The 21,297-nt window shown below is 34.1% G+C and overlaps 2 protein-coding genes across 2 annotated transcripts; both read right to left on the reverse strand.

Annotated features, from left to right (window-relative positions):
* Positions 1-585: 585 nt before the first annotated feature.
* Positions 586-6,206, reverse strand: LOC130957967 (probable inactive ATP-dependent zinc metalloprotease FTSHI 4, chloroplastic). Its single transcript, XM_057884832.1, has 16 exons — positions 5,809-6,206; positions 5,329-5,584; positions 4,842-5,214; positions 4,405-4,663; positions 3,759-3,890; positions 3,428-3,502; positions 3,238-3,363; positions 3,036-3,145; positions 2,879-2,957; positions 2,630-2,767; positions 2,416-2,527; positions 1,980-2,143; positions 1,772-1,877; positions 1,528-1,604; positions 958-1,101; positions 586-879 (listed from the first exon to the last, which is right to left on the reverse strand). Exons 1-16 carry the CDS (start codon positions 6,076-6,078, stop codon positions 736-738), a joined length of 2,565 nt encoding a protein of 854 aa, XP_057740815.1. The 5' UTR covers positions 6,079-6,206; the 3' UTR covers positions 586-735.
* A 2,925-nt stretch (positions 6,207-9,131) lies between these two features.
* LOC130957946 (O-fucosyltransferase 38) lies at positions 9,132-14,003 on the reverse strand. The gene is made up of 11 exons (XM_057884809.1): positions 13,696-14,003; positions 13,037-13,130; positions 12,762-12,829; positions 12,185-12,273; positions 11,921-12,098; positions 11,456-11,584; positions 10,540-10,676; positions 10,247-10,460; positions 9,952-10,136; positions 9,562-9,657; positions 9,132-9,389 (listed from the first exon to the last, which is right to left on the reverse strand). The coding sequence occupies exons 1-11, from the start codon at positions 13,945-13,947 to the stop codon at positions 9,251-9,253; spliced, it is 1,581 nt and encodes a 526-aa protein (XP_057740792.1). The 5' UTR covers positions 13,948-14,003; the 3' UTR covers positions 9,132-9,250.
* Between the last annotated feature and the right edge of the window lie 7,294 nt (positions 14,004-21,297).

Consider the following 21,297-nt stretch of genomic DNA (forward strand, 5'->3'; position numbering starts at 1 on the left):
TACTAATTGTCAAAAATTCTCTAAATTTAATATAATATTTTTATATGTTTTTCATTCTCATTCATTTATTTTTTTAATTATTTACAAACAAAAAAACTGTAAGAAAAGACAAAGTATAACCATTAATGCAAATCGAAAAATAAAAAATAAAAATGCTATTTTGTATTTTTTTTTTTTTTTTGTGACTAAAATGCTATTTTGTATAACTCTAATATAAATAACCTATATCTTTTTTAAAAATAAATAAATTCAAATCTATTTATAATATATTCTCTAAAATATTTTTAATATAACATTTATTAAAATATATTATATAGTATAAATAATCTACCTCTTCCGCATTGCGCGGATCTTTACTCTAGTTTATTTAATTAACAAAGAATACAATCCTTCTTACTTAGTAACGAGCATTTAAGAATAACTCAATTGCATCTTGTCATTTGTTGCTATAAGTTATACCTTGTAATTTTTTTTCTTGTGTGTTGAACAAAAAAATCATTGACTAATAATCAAAGTCTATATCTGATTACATTGGAAAATCAAAAACTTATGAACCTAAACCTAGGCCAAATGCTACAATCAATGAACAGTGCAAAAATCTTCTCTAATTTATTATAGAGTACATGGATAAAACTACAGCAAAATTGGATATCAACTCATAAATTTACAACTGCCTTAATAATAAGGTATCTCTCTGACATCATAAATTACGATGTGTTTCTGTAGTACTGGGTGTCAAAGGAAATGGCTTGCCATCAAAAGTTGTGGCGTTTCTTTCTCTTCTTCGATCACCTTTGTAGATTCATCTCTAATATCTTGAATCTTTTTGTCCCATATACCATCTACTAGCTTCCAAGTTTCGTCGCTCACAATTTGTGTCTGCAGGCAGAAAGAAGAAACAGATCAGTGTTGGATGACAAGTTAATGCAGCCTATGAAACATGACTTTGGAATATACCTCGGTTGGGCGAGGAGCTCCAAAGGTCGCAAACCCGGCATTGCCAGGTGCGAATGTAACTCTTCCCGGAAGGCTGATCCCATGGATTCCCCATCGTCCAGCATAAATCAGTGCTCCATATTCATCAACTGGACTCACAGGAGGCTAAATAATATCCGGTGAAAGAAAGTTAATATTCAAGATTATTATTTAGTCTCTAATGTTTCAGTTAAGTCCTAATTCCGTCCTTAATGTTTAAAGCATCTAATTTTTATCCCAAACGTTTTATTTCGTTTTACTTTTGTCCTCTAGTTAAAATTAAAACCTTCTTCTTCCAAAAATACCCTTTTCTCTTTATTATTATCTTATTTCTCTTTATTCTTCTACCACTTCTACTCTCAAACCACTACAACTACAACTATGACTACTACAATTACGAGATCTGCCTCTACCTAGAAGAAAACCATAATGCATGAAAGTGAATTTACGAATTGTAATCATAATGCTTGTTGGATATCAAATATGAGATGAAAGCACGAGCATCATACAAGATTTATGAATTGCAATTATTATCAATTATTATCAATTGACCTGAGTTAGACGAGGAGCACTCTTATAAATGTGCCATATCTCCTCAGCTTTGATTTGCCCCTTTTCAAGCAAAATATCTGCAAAGTAACCATGTAAAAATCTTGCAAGCCATGTCTATGTGAAATTTATAATAATTGTTAAATTATTCTACAACAGAGCCTATTTCTGAAAACAGGTCTTAACTATCACGTTCTTGAATAACTGTTAGCTGAAAGTGTTTATTTGTTAACATGCAAAACCAAACCTGTGATTGTCTCAACTGCTTCCTGGTATTCTCTGAGCACGGATGAACACCTTTCTGTAGCATAACGCATATACTCATCTCGGAGCGCTTCAAGCTTCATTGCAAGCTGTACCAAACTTCAACATAAGTTGCAACACAACTATACTCAAAACACTTTTGTCTGAGGAAACAGGGTATATTCAAACAAGATTTCGATCCACAAACGTACATTAGGTACAAGATCACTTTCGTTTTTGAAGTATGCTTTCCCAAATGCTGTCATTCCTGTCTGTAAAATTAAAAACTCAGCACGCCTTGAAGCTTCTAACGTTGACTTTGCAGAGATCCAACATAAGTTGTCAATTCCAAACATCTCCTCCTCAATTATTCTTGCTAAAAACAAATGTAAAATGAAAAATAGATTAATACCCAAATCTTCCAGTCCTTGTCAATCATCTCCATGGCTAGCTACAAAAATTTTATGCATGCTTCTGTTTAGGTAGCTAAAGATCAATCAACACTCAAATGATCTAGAAAATATCTTACCTATCAATGAAGAATTTGAACATAGAATGCTTAAAAGAACAATATATGATGACAAATGCAAAAGTCAAACTAGACTTTCATGACAGCTTTTCAAGTAACATTAAATTGCAACAACTTACGAGCACATGCACGGATAATAGAATTTACATAATCTGACTTCCTCGCAAAAACTTGGCCAGCAGTCTCAGAATAACTCATATTTGGCCGGCTCTGGATTGAGTTTATATTAGTCTGCAAAAAATTAACGCATTGGAAACAGTGTCGTCAATGAAGAATCAGGTTTCCACACACAATAGATGAACATGCTAAACAGTTTGAAGAAAGTTCAGTTACCTCAACAAAAGGGCGGTGTGGTTCAGGATAATAACATGCAAGAATAGCAACTGCCGCTTCTCTGTATGCCAGTCTAAGCTTCAATTCTTCAGGAATTTCAGCACTATCCTCTTGCCCTGTTTCAAAAGTTCCTTTTTGCTGCAAATTCACAAGATCCACAATAAGATATGATGCGGAAGCAGAAAACATTAAACACATCAGAAGAAAAATATTATTGCCATGCCAAAATGATGCAGAGAAACCACCAACCCTCTTTAATGCCTCCAGTAGCTCATCTCGCCCAATGTAATCCAAATCCTTCCTGGCTGTCAAAATTCCAGCTTCATTCCTGTCATTTAATTCATGACATATTAGCTTGTATTCTAATGCCAGAATGCTGCAGCAATGATAGTCAATGGTTATTTACAGTATATTTTGTAGCTCTGCTCCAGTAAAATCTTCGGTAAGCTCTGCAATTTCCCTAAGAAGAATCTCCTTTTCCTCCTCTGAGCGAAAGAATTTATTCCTAGCATGCACCTAGTTTACACACGAAAAAAGATGGAGAAAGACAATGAAATACTTCTCGAAGCAAGGTTCATTATGCATAAATTGTAGGAGGAGGAAATCACCTTCAAAATGGCAAATCTTCCATCCTTTGATGGCAAACCAACTCGAATGATCTTGTCAAAACGACCCTTTCTCAACAAAGCGGGATCAAGAATGTCTAATCTATTTGTAGCACCGATCACAAGCACCTGAAATTTAAGTTTAGAATATCAAATAACATCATTGTAACCTGGAAGCGAATTAAAAGCATACCTGTGCTGTAGAAACTTTGAATCCATCCAACTCAGTAAGTATCTGAAGTAAGCCTTGTTCCCGTTCAGCACCTCCCTACAAAATATAATTTACAAAACACATGATTCATCAGAAGGAATACTAGAGATGATAGTATTTACTATTAACTTGAAAGTGGGATGGTATCAGATTAGCATTAGCAAAATGTGATACCATGTGAAATAGAATCAATTAATTCACTCCCCCCCCCCCCCCCTTTTTTTTTTTCTCTCTCTCTCTCTCTCTGTTTCTTACTGCTTGTAATCAGTTACTTATGAGCACAAAAAGAATATAAAAGTTGTCTGAATCTTACTCCACCAATGTCAGGTCCTCCACGCTTGCTACCAATAGCATCTATCTCATCAATAAATATGATAGAAGGTGAAAATGACCTTGCACTAGCAAAAAGATCCTTAACACGTGATGCAGCAACCCCTACAAACATCTGAGAGAAGAGCAAATTAAATAAGCTGATTTTTAACTTTAAAGATGAAGACAATTTTTATGCATTAAATATTCCATATTTCATGGGTATAAGTTTCATTCATTTACAGAGTGGAGCATATGATCTAGGTACGATCACAACCAGCAAACTCTGATCAATGTCAGACCTGCACGCACATTTAGATCAAAACATTTGCATCCTCCAAAGATGCATGTTTCATCATTGGCCCTTTAATACTGATACACTGAAACGGCCCAAAGGTAAATGAGCCAATTTTTATTAAGATTTCACATTGAATGACAATTTTGATGTATCATTATCAAAGGACCAAACTGATATGCCTGTATCTTAGGAAAACCAAATGAGTGCTTAATTTAAATTTTATCTACATCCCCATTCTCCTAAAGAATTAAATTATTTTTAGATTTGAAAGTTGAAAAGAAATTATATTCCAAAGTTCTGCTTGCTACTTTCTATTCAATGCGGGTGAATATCTTTGGAGAACAGGCATCACCTCTACAAAATCTGTGCCATTTGCCGCAAAAAAAGGCAACCCTGCTTCCCCAGCGATGGCTTTAGCCAGTAGAGTTTTACCCGTTCCTGGAGGTCCATGGAGAAGCACACCTTTTGGACAATAAATTCCTTTGTCTTGAAACTCCTCATCATTCTTTAAAATTCGTACAATCTCTTGCAATTCCCTCTTTATATATTCCTGGCCAGCAAAATCATCAAAAGTGACACCAGTTCTTTCTTCTGCAGATATAAATTTAGCCCTGGGTGAAAAATATAATAATTAGAAATTTCATTTGAAATTTTTCCAACCACATTCAAAAGATAACTAGTTATGATCAAATGATATGTCTTGACTAAATTTGCAATAACTTGCAAAGCACAATATACAGAAATTTCCAACACGGACGAGGTTAGGCAACAGAAAATTTCTCCACCTACCGACTTTTGCCCAGCGATCCAAGTGCTTGGCGCTTGAGTGGCTGCTTAGTTTGCTGGGTAGGAGATCCTAAATCACAAGGTATCAACTTTGAATATATTGGTCTCATCAAATTATCAATCCACACGTAAAACCCAACAGCCACAGCAAGACGCATAGACCATATGACTGCAGTTGCGACAGTTGTGTAAACTTCAAAAGGTACAGTATCCACATTAATGACATCAACATTTACAATTTGCTGATGCAGTTTTCTCCAAACATCATTCCAACAATCAATTGGCATTCGATCCACCACATGCCGGCGAAAAACAATATCCTTAGGATTACCTTCAGTCCCTGGTGTTTTCCCATTTTTGTAGTATGGTAGAATCACTGCATAATTATCAAAAAGGATGGGAAAAATATATTTAGATAATTATGACAATTCGACCACACGATAACTTTCCGCAGTTGAGTAGAAAGCAACCAAACCATGAACTTGACTACCTGATATTGTTTGGCCATAATTGGAGTACTCCATAAACTGGACATTATTAGAGTCAAGAAGTCTCATAAACTCGCTGAAGTCTATCCTGTGTGAGTTTTCAGGATCCCACTCAGTTCCCTTCAGCTTTCCGCGCAAGGTCAACAAAGCTCGGCTCCATGAAGAAGCCATCACAAGCTGCCTCTCTAACTGCATATTTGCCTTCTTCTCAAACTCTTCCATTTCATTCACCCGTTTCCTTTCAGCCTCTTTCAGTCTCTGCAAATATCACCATCACAGTTTCCTCAATCTCCTAATTACTCTCAAGTTCCAAAATGGACTATGACATTTGCACCATAGCAGTTAAGGGGAAAAAAATCCAGACCAAAATACTCAACTTTCCTACAAAATAAAAAGGACCTAGTTCGCAGTTTTCCAAAATTTGATCGAATTCTTCTCTGTTTCTTCATTTTTGTTATTTTAAGGGGGGAAAAAAGGCGAACCTCGAATAGCTGAGCAGACTCAGCATCTTCTTCTTCTTCTTCTTGTTGCTCTTGTTGGGCGAGAGTTGCTGAGTTTGAAAGAGGATTGGGAGCATTAGAAGCAGTTACAGTGAGGTTGCGGAGAGTGATGGAAGAGTGTTTACGGCGTAATCTAGTTCTGAGAAGAAGGCGTTGAGGTAAGGAATGGGGGAAAAGGGTTTTAGGAGGGAAGAAAGGTTTAGAAAGCTGAAGTAAATCGATGGTGTTTGTGTTTGAAATTCGAAGATTCATGTTTAAGCGGCGAGAGAGAGGAGTTGGTGGAGGAAGCTCCCTCTACTACTGCGTTGTTGTATCACACACTCATTATATTATCTTCTTTGCTTTGCTTTTCTGCATTTTCTGGAGTTCTTGACGGGGTTTTTCAGGTGAAGGATAAATAAAAGTATAAAACATTAGGACTGACTTTATTATTTAAATCCCGTTTCTTGGATTTGTTTTTCTTAAAAAAAAAATCTCATATTTGGAATAATATTTTTAGCTATAAAATCAGCTGTATAATTAGTTATTCTTTGAACCAAAGTGATACAAATTTAAAGTCTTCCAATTTTAACTTAGCATTTTTAAAATTTTATTCACTAAATTCTTTTTTAAAATAATATTATCAAACTTCTTTTTATATACTATAAAAAAAACATCCAAACAATTTATTTTATAAAAAATATGGCAATAACCACATTCCCAAATAAAAATTAAACTCCTCTAAATAGTATGAAATTCAGCTTAGAGAACAATAATATTGTCTAACTTCCTAGAATAATCTTTCACTCAACAATTTTTCGAATTACGAATAACACTAGCATCATAATTCACTTTGACTAAGAAAAATAGAATAAAGAAGGAGATAAAGACATGTGCTATTAAAAATGGCATATAAGTCTCTGGCTGAACTCCGAATCATACTATCCATTCTGTTGGCACTCCACCCATCATCAAATTGAAAAGATCATTGTTTCCATCTCTCTATATCCACCAAAGAGTTTAATAGAACAAGAAATATCTCTCTGATTGGGATTTCGCTCAAGTCATTTCTTCAAACTAGGACAAGCAGAGTACATACCTTAAAAGCGTCCAAATTTCTCTTGCTTTAGCACAGTCTTTGATGCAATGAAGGAGAGATTCATGAGCTTGTTTGCATCTATGATAGATATCAGATGTTGTAAGACCACGATGAAACCTGAATTCAGTTACCTAAACCCCATTATGAAGACAAAGTCAAATAAAAAAACATGTAATTATCCGGCACTTGCAGCCTTCAAATCCAATAGTTGAGTAGAAATTGAAAGCAGATGCACTCCAAACGCAAACCCGGTATTTCCCTAATCTCATGAAGAATCAAGCTTCCACTTATCAAACCTAAAGAATTTGGTTGATGACCCAATACACTAAGAGAATCCATTCTTTAAAGCAACAAAGAATTTACATATGCTCTTTCAAATATGAGATGCTGAAGCCAAAAAAGAACCATCAAAGACTCCTTTTTGTCGTAGGTATTTTGCCTTCGTGACACCCATCCAAGGCTTATCCTTACGGTGCAAAAATTGCCAAACCAATTTACCAAGGAGATATTGGCGTAAAGCAGGGTCTTTGATTTCCAAACCACCATACTTATTCGAAGCCACTGCTTTCTTCCATCTGACAACATTAAGACTTCTGCCATCTGGGGATGAATGTGATAGGAAATGATAAGATGGGGATGAATGTCGCAACCAAATTAATTAAACAAAGTCTTCCAGCTTTATTCAAAAGTCTCTCTTTCCAACTTGCTATTCTTCCTCTCACTTTTTCAATGACACATTGAAAATATACTCTATTAGTCTGAGAATAACTGATATTCACCCAAGCAGTTAACCTCAACCTTTTTGATGGTGCCAAAGAGATTCTTGTAGAAAGATAGTGTGCCTTATTGTAATATCTCTGGAGCAGTAGACCAGAAACCATCCCTCACATAAAGCCCATGAATTTTGTATTTCTATCCCCATATTTAATTTATTGTTGCATTGACTTCTGGTACCAAAAGAGCTCCTCTTGCATCAAAATGCCATTATAATCATCCTTTAGTTCAGCTTCTTTGACCCAAAGAAAAAAGACATCTACTACCTCCAATCTCTACTAAATCATGTTAATTTATTCTCAAGTTTCCGCTTCCTGATAAAAATATTTCCAAACACTTTTGAGTTAAATTCCAAATAATCCCTCTGGAGCACCCTCAGTCTGTCAATAATTCCCCTAGAATCATGATTCCAAGCTTTGTGAACAACATATTTGTAGGATGGATGGGTTGCCCACGTTAAAGACATAGTATGCTTATTTTAAATTATTTATTATGCCCATTTATCATTTTCTTTGTTTTTGAAAATACAGAAATTTCTGAAAAAATACAAAAAAATTGACAATTTATATTTTTATGTTTCTCATCTTTTTGTCTTTTTTTTTTTGTTTCTATAAAAAAGAAAAGAAATAAATGCTGAAAAGTACAAAAAAAGATAAAACAAAACATAAAAGAAAAATGCATATAACTGATTTTTTGGAGAAACTTTTTTTTGTAAAGAATAATGTTTGTTAAAGAATGAAGATTATAATTAATTTTTGAGAAAAATAACATTGTATATGATGTCTTTAATTTCTTTTGTTTTCTTTTTCTATTGTAAAGAGTACAATTTTAACGATTCACCTAATTTTCCTATTCACATAGCATTATTCTTTTCTTGGATGTATTCTTTTAGGTTTTTGGGATAATTGATTGAACATTAAATAAATGGTTTAGCATAGCACTATTTCCATTTTCGGTGTGATTATGTTTCTCATGTTTATTACCTCTATTCAGTGATATGGTACTAGCTTCAAATTGGACTCTCTTATTATAACGAATCAGAATCACTAGCTATTGTTCAAGTAAATTAGTGAATGGATATCTTTATTCTTTAAGTTGGATACTGATTAAAATATTTTAAAACAAAAATTGTGTCACGTCTTGTTGAATACAGATAGAACGGAGTATGGAGCTATATTTCCCCAATAATAATCCGCAGATTTTAACAAGACACCTGAAACCTATACTCTGCTTACTCCTTGCCAAAAGCCAAAAGGCTACAACAGTAGATACTAGATAGTAAAAAATAATGTACTTTTTACCTTGAACTGAAATATAGCGTTATACGGAGTCACGGCCAGTATACAATCAGCCAGCAAAACAACAAAATAATTTGAAAATAAAAATCCTGAGTTTGTTAAGAATTAAGTTGAATTGTTAGAACACTGCTAAATTGCCAAGCAGACTAAGCGTATCAGAAAATTGGTAATTGGTAATTACAGAGTCAATAAAGAAAAGGAATGTACAAAATAACTGTTTCCTACAAAAATTCTATATTGACATTAAACTATTAAAGTATGATTTCGTATTCATTCATGTAGTTTCCAGTTTGCTTCTAGAACCACAAATACACTCGGGGTATGGATTTTCATAAAAGGACTCTTCAGTCCTAAAACGTGCTCGTCCTTTAATTCCTGCCGGGGAACCTAACCTTCTCCTTGGAGCTCCTTGCCTGCACATGATTTCATGAAAAATAAGAACAAGTGATATAAAAGACTGAATGGAAAGAAAAATAATCAGTTATCTTGCAGAAATATCTCTAAATTAAGGAAATATTAATTGAAACCAGTTTTGACTTCTAACTATCATGCCGTTAAAGGTCACAAAGTCGGGTAGAAAGTCACCTGTTCTTGTGCATCTGCTGCACAAGATGTGCTAATTCTGCTCCTTCTTTTAGCTCTCCAGTCTCCAGCTTATCGAAAATTTCGACGAGTCCTTTCCTGATTATTTTTTTATAAAAAGAAGAAAAAAGGGAAAGTTACCAATAGAGAACAAGAAAATCACTAGTGTGAAAGCCTTTCCCTTCACACAAGCAAGCAAAATCCAATTAGAAGGCAAGCTGAACTTTCACAGCCAATATATATATGTCAACTAATTAGAATGAACCCAAACAAACAGAACAGCAGAAGAGATTATAAGAAATTCAGGTCATGCAATCAATAAAGAGAGGAACCAGGTCCATTTTATTGAGCCCAAGAAGAACTTGTTACAATTATAACTTCTCAAATCCATACCTGTCTGGATTGATTGTCTTCCGATGACCTAAAAATCTGCGGTGTCCCTCAACCGCTCTTGCCATATTTCCTGCATGTGATGGAACAAATACATCACTCTCTACACAGATTATGTAGTCCAGTGCAGCAGTCTGAGATGCATGATTGGTGAAAGCTTTCAGCTCTTCAGGTGTCGCAAGGGATTCCTGTTATCATTTATTAATCAATTGAACAGGTCAGTATTAAACTTCCCCAGTAGATTATGCGCCACTGAACTATTTGTTGACACAATCAGACGACAAAATTACTAACAAACCTTAAAGACTAAATTGGGGAAGCGGGACGATAGCTCTGCAAGATGAGTGTTACCACCATAGATCTCCCCAGCTGCAATGTATATTGGTGTTAAAGGGGGGAAGCCAAGAGCTTGTAGAAAAACACCCACCTCCTTGGGTGTCAATGGACAAAATCCTCCAATTCTCTGTTCCGTTGAATTGATCTTCTTTACTTTCCAATAATTTGTATTCTCCCTAAAAGAATTGAAAAATAAATATTCTAAACATGAGGGTATATTTCAAATACATGGCAGCATTAAATAGCAAATCTCACCTCAAAACTCTCAGCTCTTCAGACTCTGCATCTGTCAGACCATACGTACAACCAGTAAAAGACAGCATGTCTTTCTCATATCTCAGATGAAGAGCAATATATCTTCCCCCGCGTGATCTTAGTCGATCCACCAACCTCTGTTTTTTCACCGTCATGTATGCTCAGAACCTATTTTACCAGGAAGCCCCATGTAGACCTCTTAAATGCATCAAAAAGTGAATGATATGGTAATCCCGGTACCAGATGCATCATATTTCTAGTATGGTATACAGAAAACATTGGACTCTGTTTACATGGATTTGAACCTAACAACTTTTCAGCTTTCAAAATATGTAAACATCCAAAACAATAATATAATACTTCTCATACAATATTATTCTAATAGTTGCCAGTGAGAGATATGCCAAACTCATAACACCGAACTTTCAGACTTACACTACCAATATTTACTTCAGCACATCTCTATGTACCCCCAAATGCTCTATAAATCAAAACTTTCCTACTTGATGACTGATTCACATGAGATTTGTAAATACTTTTATTTTAAAAATGAAAAAGGACCAATAGTCCACATACTATTCACTCGATCTCCTTTCAAGTTGTATCTAATACGATCATCAATTCCTATCTGCTTGGGAAAATTTTTAATTCTTGTGTTTTCACATACCGTTCTTTTCTTGTTTTTTGTTTTTCTGTCTAAGATGTTCCATTCAAATCCTACAATTTGGTCCGCGATTAAGACAATGAAGGGGGAAAAAATCACCATTAATCACGCCTATATTGTCTTCAATTTCCATTATAATATCCAGTAAATCCAGCAATATGATGCAAATGTTATATTTTTATGAAGTATTTAGCATTCCATGATTTTTTAATAAAAAATAAAATAAATAAATAAATAAAGAAGAAGTCAAACCTTTCCTAAATCTTCAATGGGAAGAGAGAACCGAAGTGCCTGGTACATTGCACGGCATCTCAACCTCTGGATATCCAGAGGAAGATCATTGTTTGCAAGACGAGAATCAGATTTTGCAACATGTATCACCTGCAAAAAAGATATTGGCATACAACTATAATCCATTTTTTATTTCAACCGTGTAATGACAGCTTAAACATCACAAAGGTCAGAACTTTTTTAAATCATTGCAATATGACTTCACTCTAATCATATGAAATATGCAGCCTAGCATTCTCTGACTAATATTCTTCCAATATATATTACAAAATGTCATGCAAAACAAAACAATTTAATTTTCACAGGGTGATCAGATATTTAACATGCAAAAATATGTTTACTCAATTAACATATCTTGCAAGGAAGTATTCTGCAGAAAATGAGAATGACCCTAAATTTTAGTTCATCTAGGATAAACTTTAGTACCTGGTACTCATTCCATAACCTTTTCATCTCTTCATAGTAACCCACACCAGACCAGGAAGTAAAGTGTTTTCTGGCCCGGGGGCCAGCTTCCAGATTCTTGGGAAGTTCCTTGACAATTCTGATATCTCTTTTCAGGGAATCAATGAAATGATCCTCATCAAATACATCTGAAAATACACTGCACACACCCAATAATGAAGACAATCTTGGAAGAGAGTATAATGGGCATTTAAAGAACCAAATGATGCTGTAATAGAAAACTACCTTGAGTCTTGCCAGAACGAACGTTTATCCAATTGAGGGATGACTAAAGTTGCATTCATTATATGTGCCACAGCTACCATGTCTGATATCTGGTCGGAAAAAGACGGGTTACTTAAGTTCCAAATCAGGAGGTAGAATAACAGTTCAGATTTACACAAAATTGCCACCCAATTGCTAAGAAGATGGCATGAATGCTTTGCAAACTGAAATGCATACAGATAACACAGAATGATAAATTAAAAACCTTAAACTGCCATTCACCATATACCATGCTTAATATCTAACAGTCTAAATGAACCAATGAATGAAAAGGAAACCAAACTGTTCAAATTTACAAAAGGAAAATGACACTTAAAGAGAGAGAGAGAAATAAACATCAAATTCCCAGGTTCTGGTGCCAAAAGTAGTAACCCAAACACCTATTCAGATACAAGAAAGTTAAAATAGCAAATCTTCAACTGATATGTATTTATGTACTAAAGTTTGAAATTATCATACATACAATTATAGGCAGAAGAGCATGACTTTCATTAGTTTCCATTAACAGGACTTTACAAGAAAGTAAGTAGTCACTTACACCAGTTCGCATTTGATTTAGTCCACCATTGCTTCTCACGGTGAGATAGCCATCAAATCCTTGGGAACCTATGACAGGGTAACATATTTAACAGAACAGAGGAGTGAGGGAAGATGCAGTAAACAGTTACAGCAAAGGTAAGCTCTGGTTGAAAAGACAAATGCATATGTACTTGAGGTAGCAAAAAGGAGAAGTTGAAATAAAAGGAGGGCCAGAAAATACTTGAACAAATAAGAAGCGGTGTAATATGAATAAGTGTAACAAGCATCAGGAACCTTTATATTTAGCAGTTGGCTTGAGACAGCTGTGCAAGGCATGGCTGAAAGGAGAATCCCAAAGTTGCTCCTGGTACTGGTACTTGCTTGACTCCTGCAACAGTAGCAAACAATGAAAAGAATAAAAACACATGCTAAAAGCTTGAACTGTTAATCATCATAGCTAGAACGAACAAGACATCCTTACATCACGCATCAGAAAAATGAACCCTCAATCTTAAGACATTTTGAACTCAAAACAGTTATAGTAAAAAAAATTTCAAGTTAGATTTTGAAAATAAACAAATAAATACAGGCAGCAATTTTCTTAAATTAAGCTGTTAGTTACTAATCATACTGTCAACTAGCAAGCGATAAACCTCTAGTCTTAATCTAAAAGCTAAATGACTATCACATATAGAAATCAAGTATTGAATGCCACAGCTACTTAAATTCCATATGGCAGAGTAGAATTGAAATCTAGATTTGATCAAATCTTGAGTAGTGAGATTCACAAACGAATAATTAAGATTATCGTGCAAAGCTAGAAGGAGCATAGTAACTGCAAGGAAACAAAGTCCACATACGCAAGCACAGCATCAGATTAAGATTTCTAGCAGTGAATCAGGGAATCAAACATGCGAAAATTGAAGCAAAAAAGAGAGAGAATAGATTGGGACCTGGGGAGATCTCGATCTAGATCTCGATTGGGATTGGGAGTGAGGGTGAGGGCGAGGGTGAGGAAGGTGATGTTGGTGTTCGTCGGGGACGAAATGCCTGAGGTAGAAGAGGAAGAGGAAGAAGGAGAAGGCGAAAATGAAGAAAGTGTAGAAAGTGATGGCGCTGCCGCACAGTTTCCTTGCTCGGAATCTTGACGCCAACAAGGTGCTGGAGCCGTGTGAGGGGTGCGAGTGCAAACCCCTGTTTACCATCTCTCTCTCCCCCCACTTCGCTGCGTTCTTTCTTCTTCTGCACACTCGCAGTCAATACATGGCGGTGCGGGTAATTAACCTCTATCAATTTAAACCTGTAAGACTAACAACTTTTATCGTGTTCTAAAACAATATACGAATTATTTTTTTTTTTTTTTTTTACAAATGAGTTAATCGGATTTTAAAACTATTTTTTTTGGTGACTTACTAATTTTTTGGTGACTAAAACTAATTTGTAAATGAAAAAATATAGGGAATGAAAATAGTGAATAATAAAATTAAAAGAGAAGAATTAAAATCAAAATATTAAATCAGATGATTAATTAATTTTTAATAATTTTTAATTTTTAATTTTTAAAAAATAAAGATTTACAAATAGTGCAGTTACACCCATGATAATTTCTAACTACCTTGCCCTATTTGTAAATTGCATTTTGCAACCCAGCCGCCCATTATTTTCTCCTCTTGTCAGTCCGACGCCGTCCAGTCGCAGTCGACGCCGCTTACCTCTACGCCAACGTCCAAGCAGGCTCCCCATTCGCGTACATTGTGTTTTTCACGCAGCCCACAACGCGTCGACCATACAGGCCCCCGGCAGTCTACCGCGTCTACCGTTGCAGCCTCTTCATCTGCGACAGATCCGTCTAAATACAGGAGACATTTCCGGCTGATGTTTCATATTGTTTCAGAGGGTAATTGCAATATACTAGTACAACAATCCAACCAGGTAAGCATTCAAATGGTTTTCTTTGATGCGAATGTTTGGATTACGCGACTAAAGGAGCTTGATCATGGTTGCTTTTTCTGTTCATTTATCTCCTTCTTTTTCTACTTCAATGGCCAATTTATGATGATCATTTTAGTAGGTATACGAATGATTATTTTAATTCGTGTGTGGATAATTATTTTGATTGGATTGGGTTTAGTTATGTATGATTTAAATATGTTGGATGCTCAATTCATTAGGTATGCGGATAATTATTTTAATCCTTAAGTGGATGGTTATTTTTACTAAGGGTGAGCGACGCCGGTGGTAGCGTGTAGCAAGCTAAGCAGCAACGGCGAAGTGGGATGATTATTGATGAAGATGAGGTGGCAGCTGGTTGGGAAAAAATAGGGTATTGTAGTGAAATGATTTAATATATTAGAATTTAGAATGATTATTTTTTTTAGAATAACTAAGTGAATTTTTTTATTTAAATTTTTTGTGAAATATTTTTTATTTTTTTTATATGTATTGGGCTAAATTTATAACCCATTGTTCACATTATTTAAATTTTTCATTGTCTCTCTAACGGAATTGTATATTTTATTTTGAAATGGAATATTCCATTAAATCCCTTGTCTTTGTCCTATCAGGATCTTAATTACAAACTTAAAAATGATATATCAATCCAAATTGAAAGGATAAAAAATTATAAAAACTTAATTACAAATTTGGTAAAATTTTAAGGACTCACAAAGTAATTAAATTTAATATTTATAAAAAATAATTTCAAGCATTACATAAAATAATAAATTTGTTTGTAATATTTGTAATGTCAATCATATTAAGTATATATTAAAATTAGCTACTAGATAGAATAAAATACGTGTTCAAATATAAAATATATATTAAAAATGAGTTAAATAACATATGTATTTATCTATAAATATATTGGTCTCTAATTTTAATAATTAATTTTAGTGTATAAATAGCATTTTTATTGTAATATATATAGTAGACACCTGAAATTAATAGTTTGTAACATTTTTTCATCCTATTAATAAATGATTGTTATCATGATTAATTTTAATTCAGTTGATTAAACTGATAAAAAATATATTTTATAAATAGTTACATAGTGTTTCATCGATTTTTAGTAAATCAAAAGTGGTTCGATATCTAGTGGTTTGGAAGCGAAGTTTATTCCTCTGTGAGTACCAGTTCTCTAAAGTGCATCAAAGGACATTTTCGATTGAACAAAACAAAAAGAAATCTAAAAGATAAACAAAATAAACCTTGAAAATAAACTCACTGAATTTGAAATAAATTGCATTGAATTTAAATGAAACAGTAGAATGCCTTCGATTAGATGAAAGGATTTTTTAAATTGAAAATAAAGTACTAAAACGCAAAATTAAACAAGGAAACTAAATGTTGCTCAAAAGATAAATTTGTAAGAAAAGTAAAGGTTACAAGAAATATAAATGAAAATTTAAAAACGTAGAATAAACTCTACAGAAAAATGACTTAAATGCAGACTTAGAAAGTCTCTTGTCTAAATCGCAAAAATAGCCAATAATTAATTCATAAATTAATTTTTAATAAAAGAAATTAGAAATGCGAATTTTATAGTTTAATTGGATAGAGCTAATTAAAATAAGAATTTTGACACTAATTTTAAAGAATTTGGCCCAAGGCCTAAACGGATTGAACCGGTCAAACTGGGCCCGTCAGCCCAACCAACTCATTAAACAAAATGAGCTGAATATTGTGAGCATAATATTGTGCTTAATCCACAAATTCTAACTAACTTACTAATTATCTTAGTAAGAAGCTAGCGTTAGTGGAAACAAGGACAATTAACAACTCAATAATTATCACTAAATGTCGGACATTATGACTCTAGTAATCCATATACTCATTTCTCCAAGGCAAAGGGTAGAAATCTATCCCATAATCAAAATTGGCATTTTATCAAACACGGGGTGGACATAATCATAAAACATGGCAAAATTAGGAAAATGATGAAAACTATGAACCACAAATGATCAAAATCAACAATAATACTTAAACAAACAAAATAACTAACAATCATCAAATTCATCAACTAGAACTCAAAATTGCAAAACTATATATATTGACATAGGAAATCAAAATATAAAGAAGTGTAGAACAAGTAGTGCAATAAAAGAGAAAATTAGGGAATAGTTACAATGGAAATAGTTAGAATCCAAGATCAAAATTGGAAACTGAAATTGCTACTAAACCCTAATTAAAAACCCTAAGAAAGTTGAGAGAAAGCTTAATCTAAACTATCCTAAAACTACCCTAAGTGTATTTTATATTGTATTGTAGTGTATGGTATGTTGCTAGCCTCCTTATATGCTCCAAAGCCATTGAAAATGGGCCAAAAAGCCTCCCAAATCGCGAACCACGTAATTTTTTAATGAAGGCACGCGCAGGAACTTGTGTGTATGCACACATGCTGAATTTTCCTCTTGTGCGTACGCATAGGAGTTGTGCGTACGCACACTTGCTGATCTCCATCTTGTGCATACGCACAGAGGGTTGTGCGTATGCACACTTGGCTGTGTGCTTCTCCTTTCTTCATGTTTTCTCACAATTGCATGCTTCTCTTCGACTCTTATCAAGTCATTCCAATCTCTTACACCTGAAATCACTCATCAAAATCATCAAGGCATTGAATGGCATGAAAGTGAAATAAAATTGATTAAATTAAGCACAAAATAGCATGTTTTCACAATTGGACATAATTTAGAGAGAAAACACAAAAGCATACTATTTAGATGAATAAATGTGGGTTTATATGATGAAATCCACTCAATTCAATACAAAATTTATCGTCAAATATGGATTCATCAATCTTTCGATTTTACAAATTGAATATCAATTATTCCTTTTTGCATATGTTTTCTTATAAAATAAAACCTAACTTCTATGTGCTTGGTTCTTGAGTGTAAAATAGGATTTTTGAAAATATTTATAGCACTTAAGTTGTCACAAAAGAAAGGGTTATTATTGATTTCCAGTTTGTAATCGGCAAGCTGAGTTTTGAGCCAAATCAATTATGAACAATAAGAGAAGGCTTATATGTATTCGGCCTCAGCCATGGATAAAGCAACAGTGGCTTGCTTTTTTCTTGACCAAACGTTTAAAGATTGTCCAAAAAGCAACACATACCTGAAGTGCTTCTCCTATCCACACAATCAGCTGCAAAATCTGCATCATAATACCCAACTACACAAAATACATCAGTTTTAGTATACCATAAACTAAGGCCAGATGTTCCTTTAATATATCTAATGATTCGTTTAATAACCAAAAGATGTGATTCTTTTAGGTGAGATTGAAATCTAGAGTACACACCCACACTTTGAACAATGTCTGGTCTAGAAGAGGTTAGATACATGGGTGATCAAATCATTCTTCTATACCGAGTCTCATTAACATCTTTTCCATTTTCATCCTTGTCAAGTTTAGTATTTGGATGCATAGGAGTACTCATTGATTTAGAGTTTTCTAGATTGAATTTCTTCAGTAACTCCTTGGCATATTTACCTTGGTGTACAAAGATTCCACTAGGAGTTTGTTTGATTTAGAGTCCAAGAAATAAAGTAAGTTCTCCCATCATACTCATATTAAGCTCACTAGTCATTATTTTCCAAATTCTTCACACAAGATTTCATTTGCCGATCCAAACACGATGTCATCCACATACACTTGAACAAATATGAAGTGATCATTAGAGTCTTTAATGAAGAGAGTAGTATCCGTAGTGCCCTTTAGAAAATTATTTTGTTGAGAAAATATAGAAGATATTTTGATTTTGTCTCCTGACGCGGTGATAAACCACTATTTCATGGTTTATCTTGTGTTTAATTGAGTAGTTTTTATCAAGTCTTTATCCACTTATTTATATGATTAGCATGATATTACAATTTCTTCCAAAAGTTGTTCTATGGTTGAAACTTGCTTCCTAGAGATCTTTTTATTGTGTATTTTAATTCTCCTTTATACCATTTGATGCCTTGATATGTGTGTTAAGTGATTTCAGAGATTACAGGGCAGGAATGGCTTGGAGAACGGAAAGGAAGCATGCAAAAGTGGAAGGAATACAAGAAATTGAAGGAACTGCAAAGCTGTCAGCCTGACCCTCTCGCACTAAATCGATCATAACTTGAGTTACAGAGGTCCAAATGAGGCGGTTCCAGTTGCGTTGGAAAGCTAACGTCCGGGGATTCGAAATGATATATAATTTGCCATAGTGGCCGTACAGCTAGATGACACGCACGCATCGCATTGACGAAAATTAGTGTGTTGGAATTCGCATCCAGCGATTTCTGGGCTATTTCCGACCCAGTTTCAAGCCCAGAAAACACAGATTAGAGGCTGCAGAGTAGAAAAATCAGGGGGATCACTTTTCATTATTCACTTTTCATAATTTAGATGTAGTTTGTAGAGAGAGAGGATTCTAGAATTTAGGGTTCCTAGTTTTATGCTTTTAGATTGGATATTTACAGAGTCACTATTTCCATTGAAGACTTCATCATTCTAGTTTGTTTCCTTACTTGTTACTTATTCTTCCATATCCTTAATCCTTGTTCAGAGTTACAATTGGATTGCTTTTATGAATTTAATTTTATTATTTATTTAATTACTTCCAATTTTATTCTAATTATCATGTCTTCTTTCTACTCCCTTTTCATGAATGCGGAATTGGCATCCATGTCAGTGGAGTAGGCTTTTAACTTGACTTTAGAGTTGATTAATATTTGAGACCCTTGAGTTGGAATACTCAAGAGTTAATTGGTAATTGAAAGTTGTTGGCCAGCTCTCTAGTTACTAACGCTAATCCTTCCCAAAGGAGAGGATTAGGACTTGTGAATAGAAATTGGCTTCCAACTTACTTGACTTTCTTTTACTTAGTAAAGGATAACTAAGTAGAACAACAACCTATTACTAATTAATCTTAGGAAATCCAACAAGGATAGAACTTCAGATCAATCTTCTCCTAGTCAAGGCTTTTTATTGTTGTTATTTATTTTCTCTGCAATTTTCTCTTCTTATTTCTCAACCCAAAACTCCAATTTATACAACTCATAACCAATAATAAGAACACTTCCTTGCAATTCCTTGAGAGACGACCCGATGTTTAAATACTTCGGTTATCAATTTTATTAGGGGTTTGTTACTTGTGACAACTAAACTTTTGTACGAAAGGATTTCTTGTCGGTCTAGAAGCTATACTAGCAACGTGATTACTTTTGTGAAATTCTTTACTAGCAAGAATTCGTTCGTCAAAATGGCGCCATTGTCGGGGAATTGTAAACGTGTGCCTTATTATTGGTTATTGTAAATATTTTCTTATTTGTTTTCTTTGCTTTGATCTAAAAAATTCTAAATTTGGTGTCATTTTATTGTTTTTCTCTTTCCTCATTAAATTCAAAAATATCTTTTCTCTTTATTTTAATTATTTTTTCGAAAATTACAAAAAAAAATTCAGATTTTTATTTTAAAATTTTATCTTATCTTATCTTAGTTTTAAATTTCAAAATTCAAATCTTTTTCAAAAATCATATCTTTTTCAAAATCTTATCTTATCTTATTTCAAAAAATCAAATTTCAAATTTCAATATTTAAATTCTAAAATTCAAAAATTCAAATTTCAAAATGTAAATTTAAAATTTTAAAAATCAAACCTTTTCAAAATTTAAATCTTTTTCAAATTTTTATCTTATATTGTTGTTAGTATTTCTAGTTTTAGGAGTTTATTTTTATTAATTTTTATTAGTTTTTATTTCCTTTAGCTACCATGAACTCTCACAACTTTGGCTATGAGTCTGGTTACAATTATGTTGCAGGAAGAGGAGATTACAATGAGAACATGCATCAATGATAGGACAACCAAAGATGGGAGGAGTCACAAGAATTTGATCAACCCTCTTCGCAACCACCTCCACCAACATACTATGACCAATAACCCTTCCAAGAGGTATACCAAGATAACGGCTATGGTGAGCACTCTTTTGATTATCAACAACCACCACCATACGCCTATGAATCCCCTCCTCAACATAAATTTGAACCACCATACTCACAAGTCCCTTTCCACCATTTACTTCCATATGACCCTAACCCTTATCCACCTTATGAACCATACTTAGAACCACCCACATTCCAGCACAATTACTCCCAAGAACCACCACCTCAATCTACACCATCTCCTTATCCTTATCAAGATGAACCAACTTCCTACCATGATCCCTTTCTCCCAACTAATGAACCCTCTTATCCACCCTAACCTCCATTGGATACCAACACTCTTAGAGTTATGCACCAAAGGCAAACATCCATGGAGAAAGCACTTACCGATCTAAACTTTGCTATACAAGCTCTCGTCGCCCAAATTGGACCACCGAATACCCTCAACAATGAACCCTCAGGCTCTAGTGTGCACGCACGCATGCTGATTTTCTTTTTGTGCATACGCATGACTGTGTGCTTCTCCTTTGTTTTTTTCATGTTTTCTCCCAATTGTATGCTTCTCTTCCATTCCCACCAAGCCATCTCTACCTTATTTATCTGAAATCACTCACAAATAACATCAAAGTATCGAATGGAAA

The sequence above is a fragment of the Arachis stenosperma genome, chromosome 10 (genome assembly GCF_014773155.1).
Source record: "Arachis stenosperma cultivar V10309 chromosome 10, arast.V10309.gnm1.PFL2, whole genome shotgun sequence".
Lineage (NCBI taxonomy): Eukaryota > Viridiplantae > Streptophyta > Magnoliopsida > Fabales > Fabaceae > Arachis > Arachis stenosperma.

Excerpts from the sequence above, each read along its gene's own strand:
- LOC130957946 (XM_057884809.1), bottom strand. The coding sequence starts at position 13,947 with ATGGTAAACAGGGGTTTGCACTCGCACCCCTCACACGGCTCCAGCACC. Across the intron at positions 13,131-13,695 it reads CTAGATCGAGATCTCCCCAG|GAGTCAAGCAAGTACCAGTA; the intron begins GTCCCAATCTAT and ends CTACTGTTGCAG. Across the intron at positions 10,137-10,246 it reads TCCCCAATTTAGTCTTTAAG|GAATCCCTTGCGACACCTGA; the intron begins GTTTGTTAGTAA and ends AAATGATAACAG.
- LOC130957967 (XM_057884832.1), bottom strand. The coding sequence starts at position 6,078 with ATGAATCTTCGAATTTCAAACACAAACACCATCGATTTACTTCAGCTT. Across the intron at positions 5,585-5,808 it reads AGTCTGCTCAGCTATTCGAG|AGACTGAAAGAGGCTGAAAG; the intron begins GTTCGCCTTTTT and ends TGATATTTGCAG. Across the intron at positions 2,958-3,035 it reads GCAGAGCTACAAAATATACT|GAATGAAGCTGGAATTTTGA; the intron begins GTAAATAACCAT and ends ATTAAATGACAG.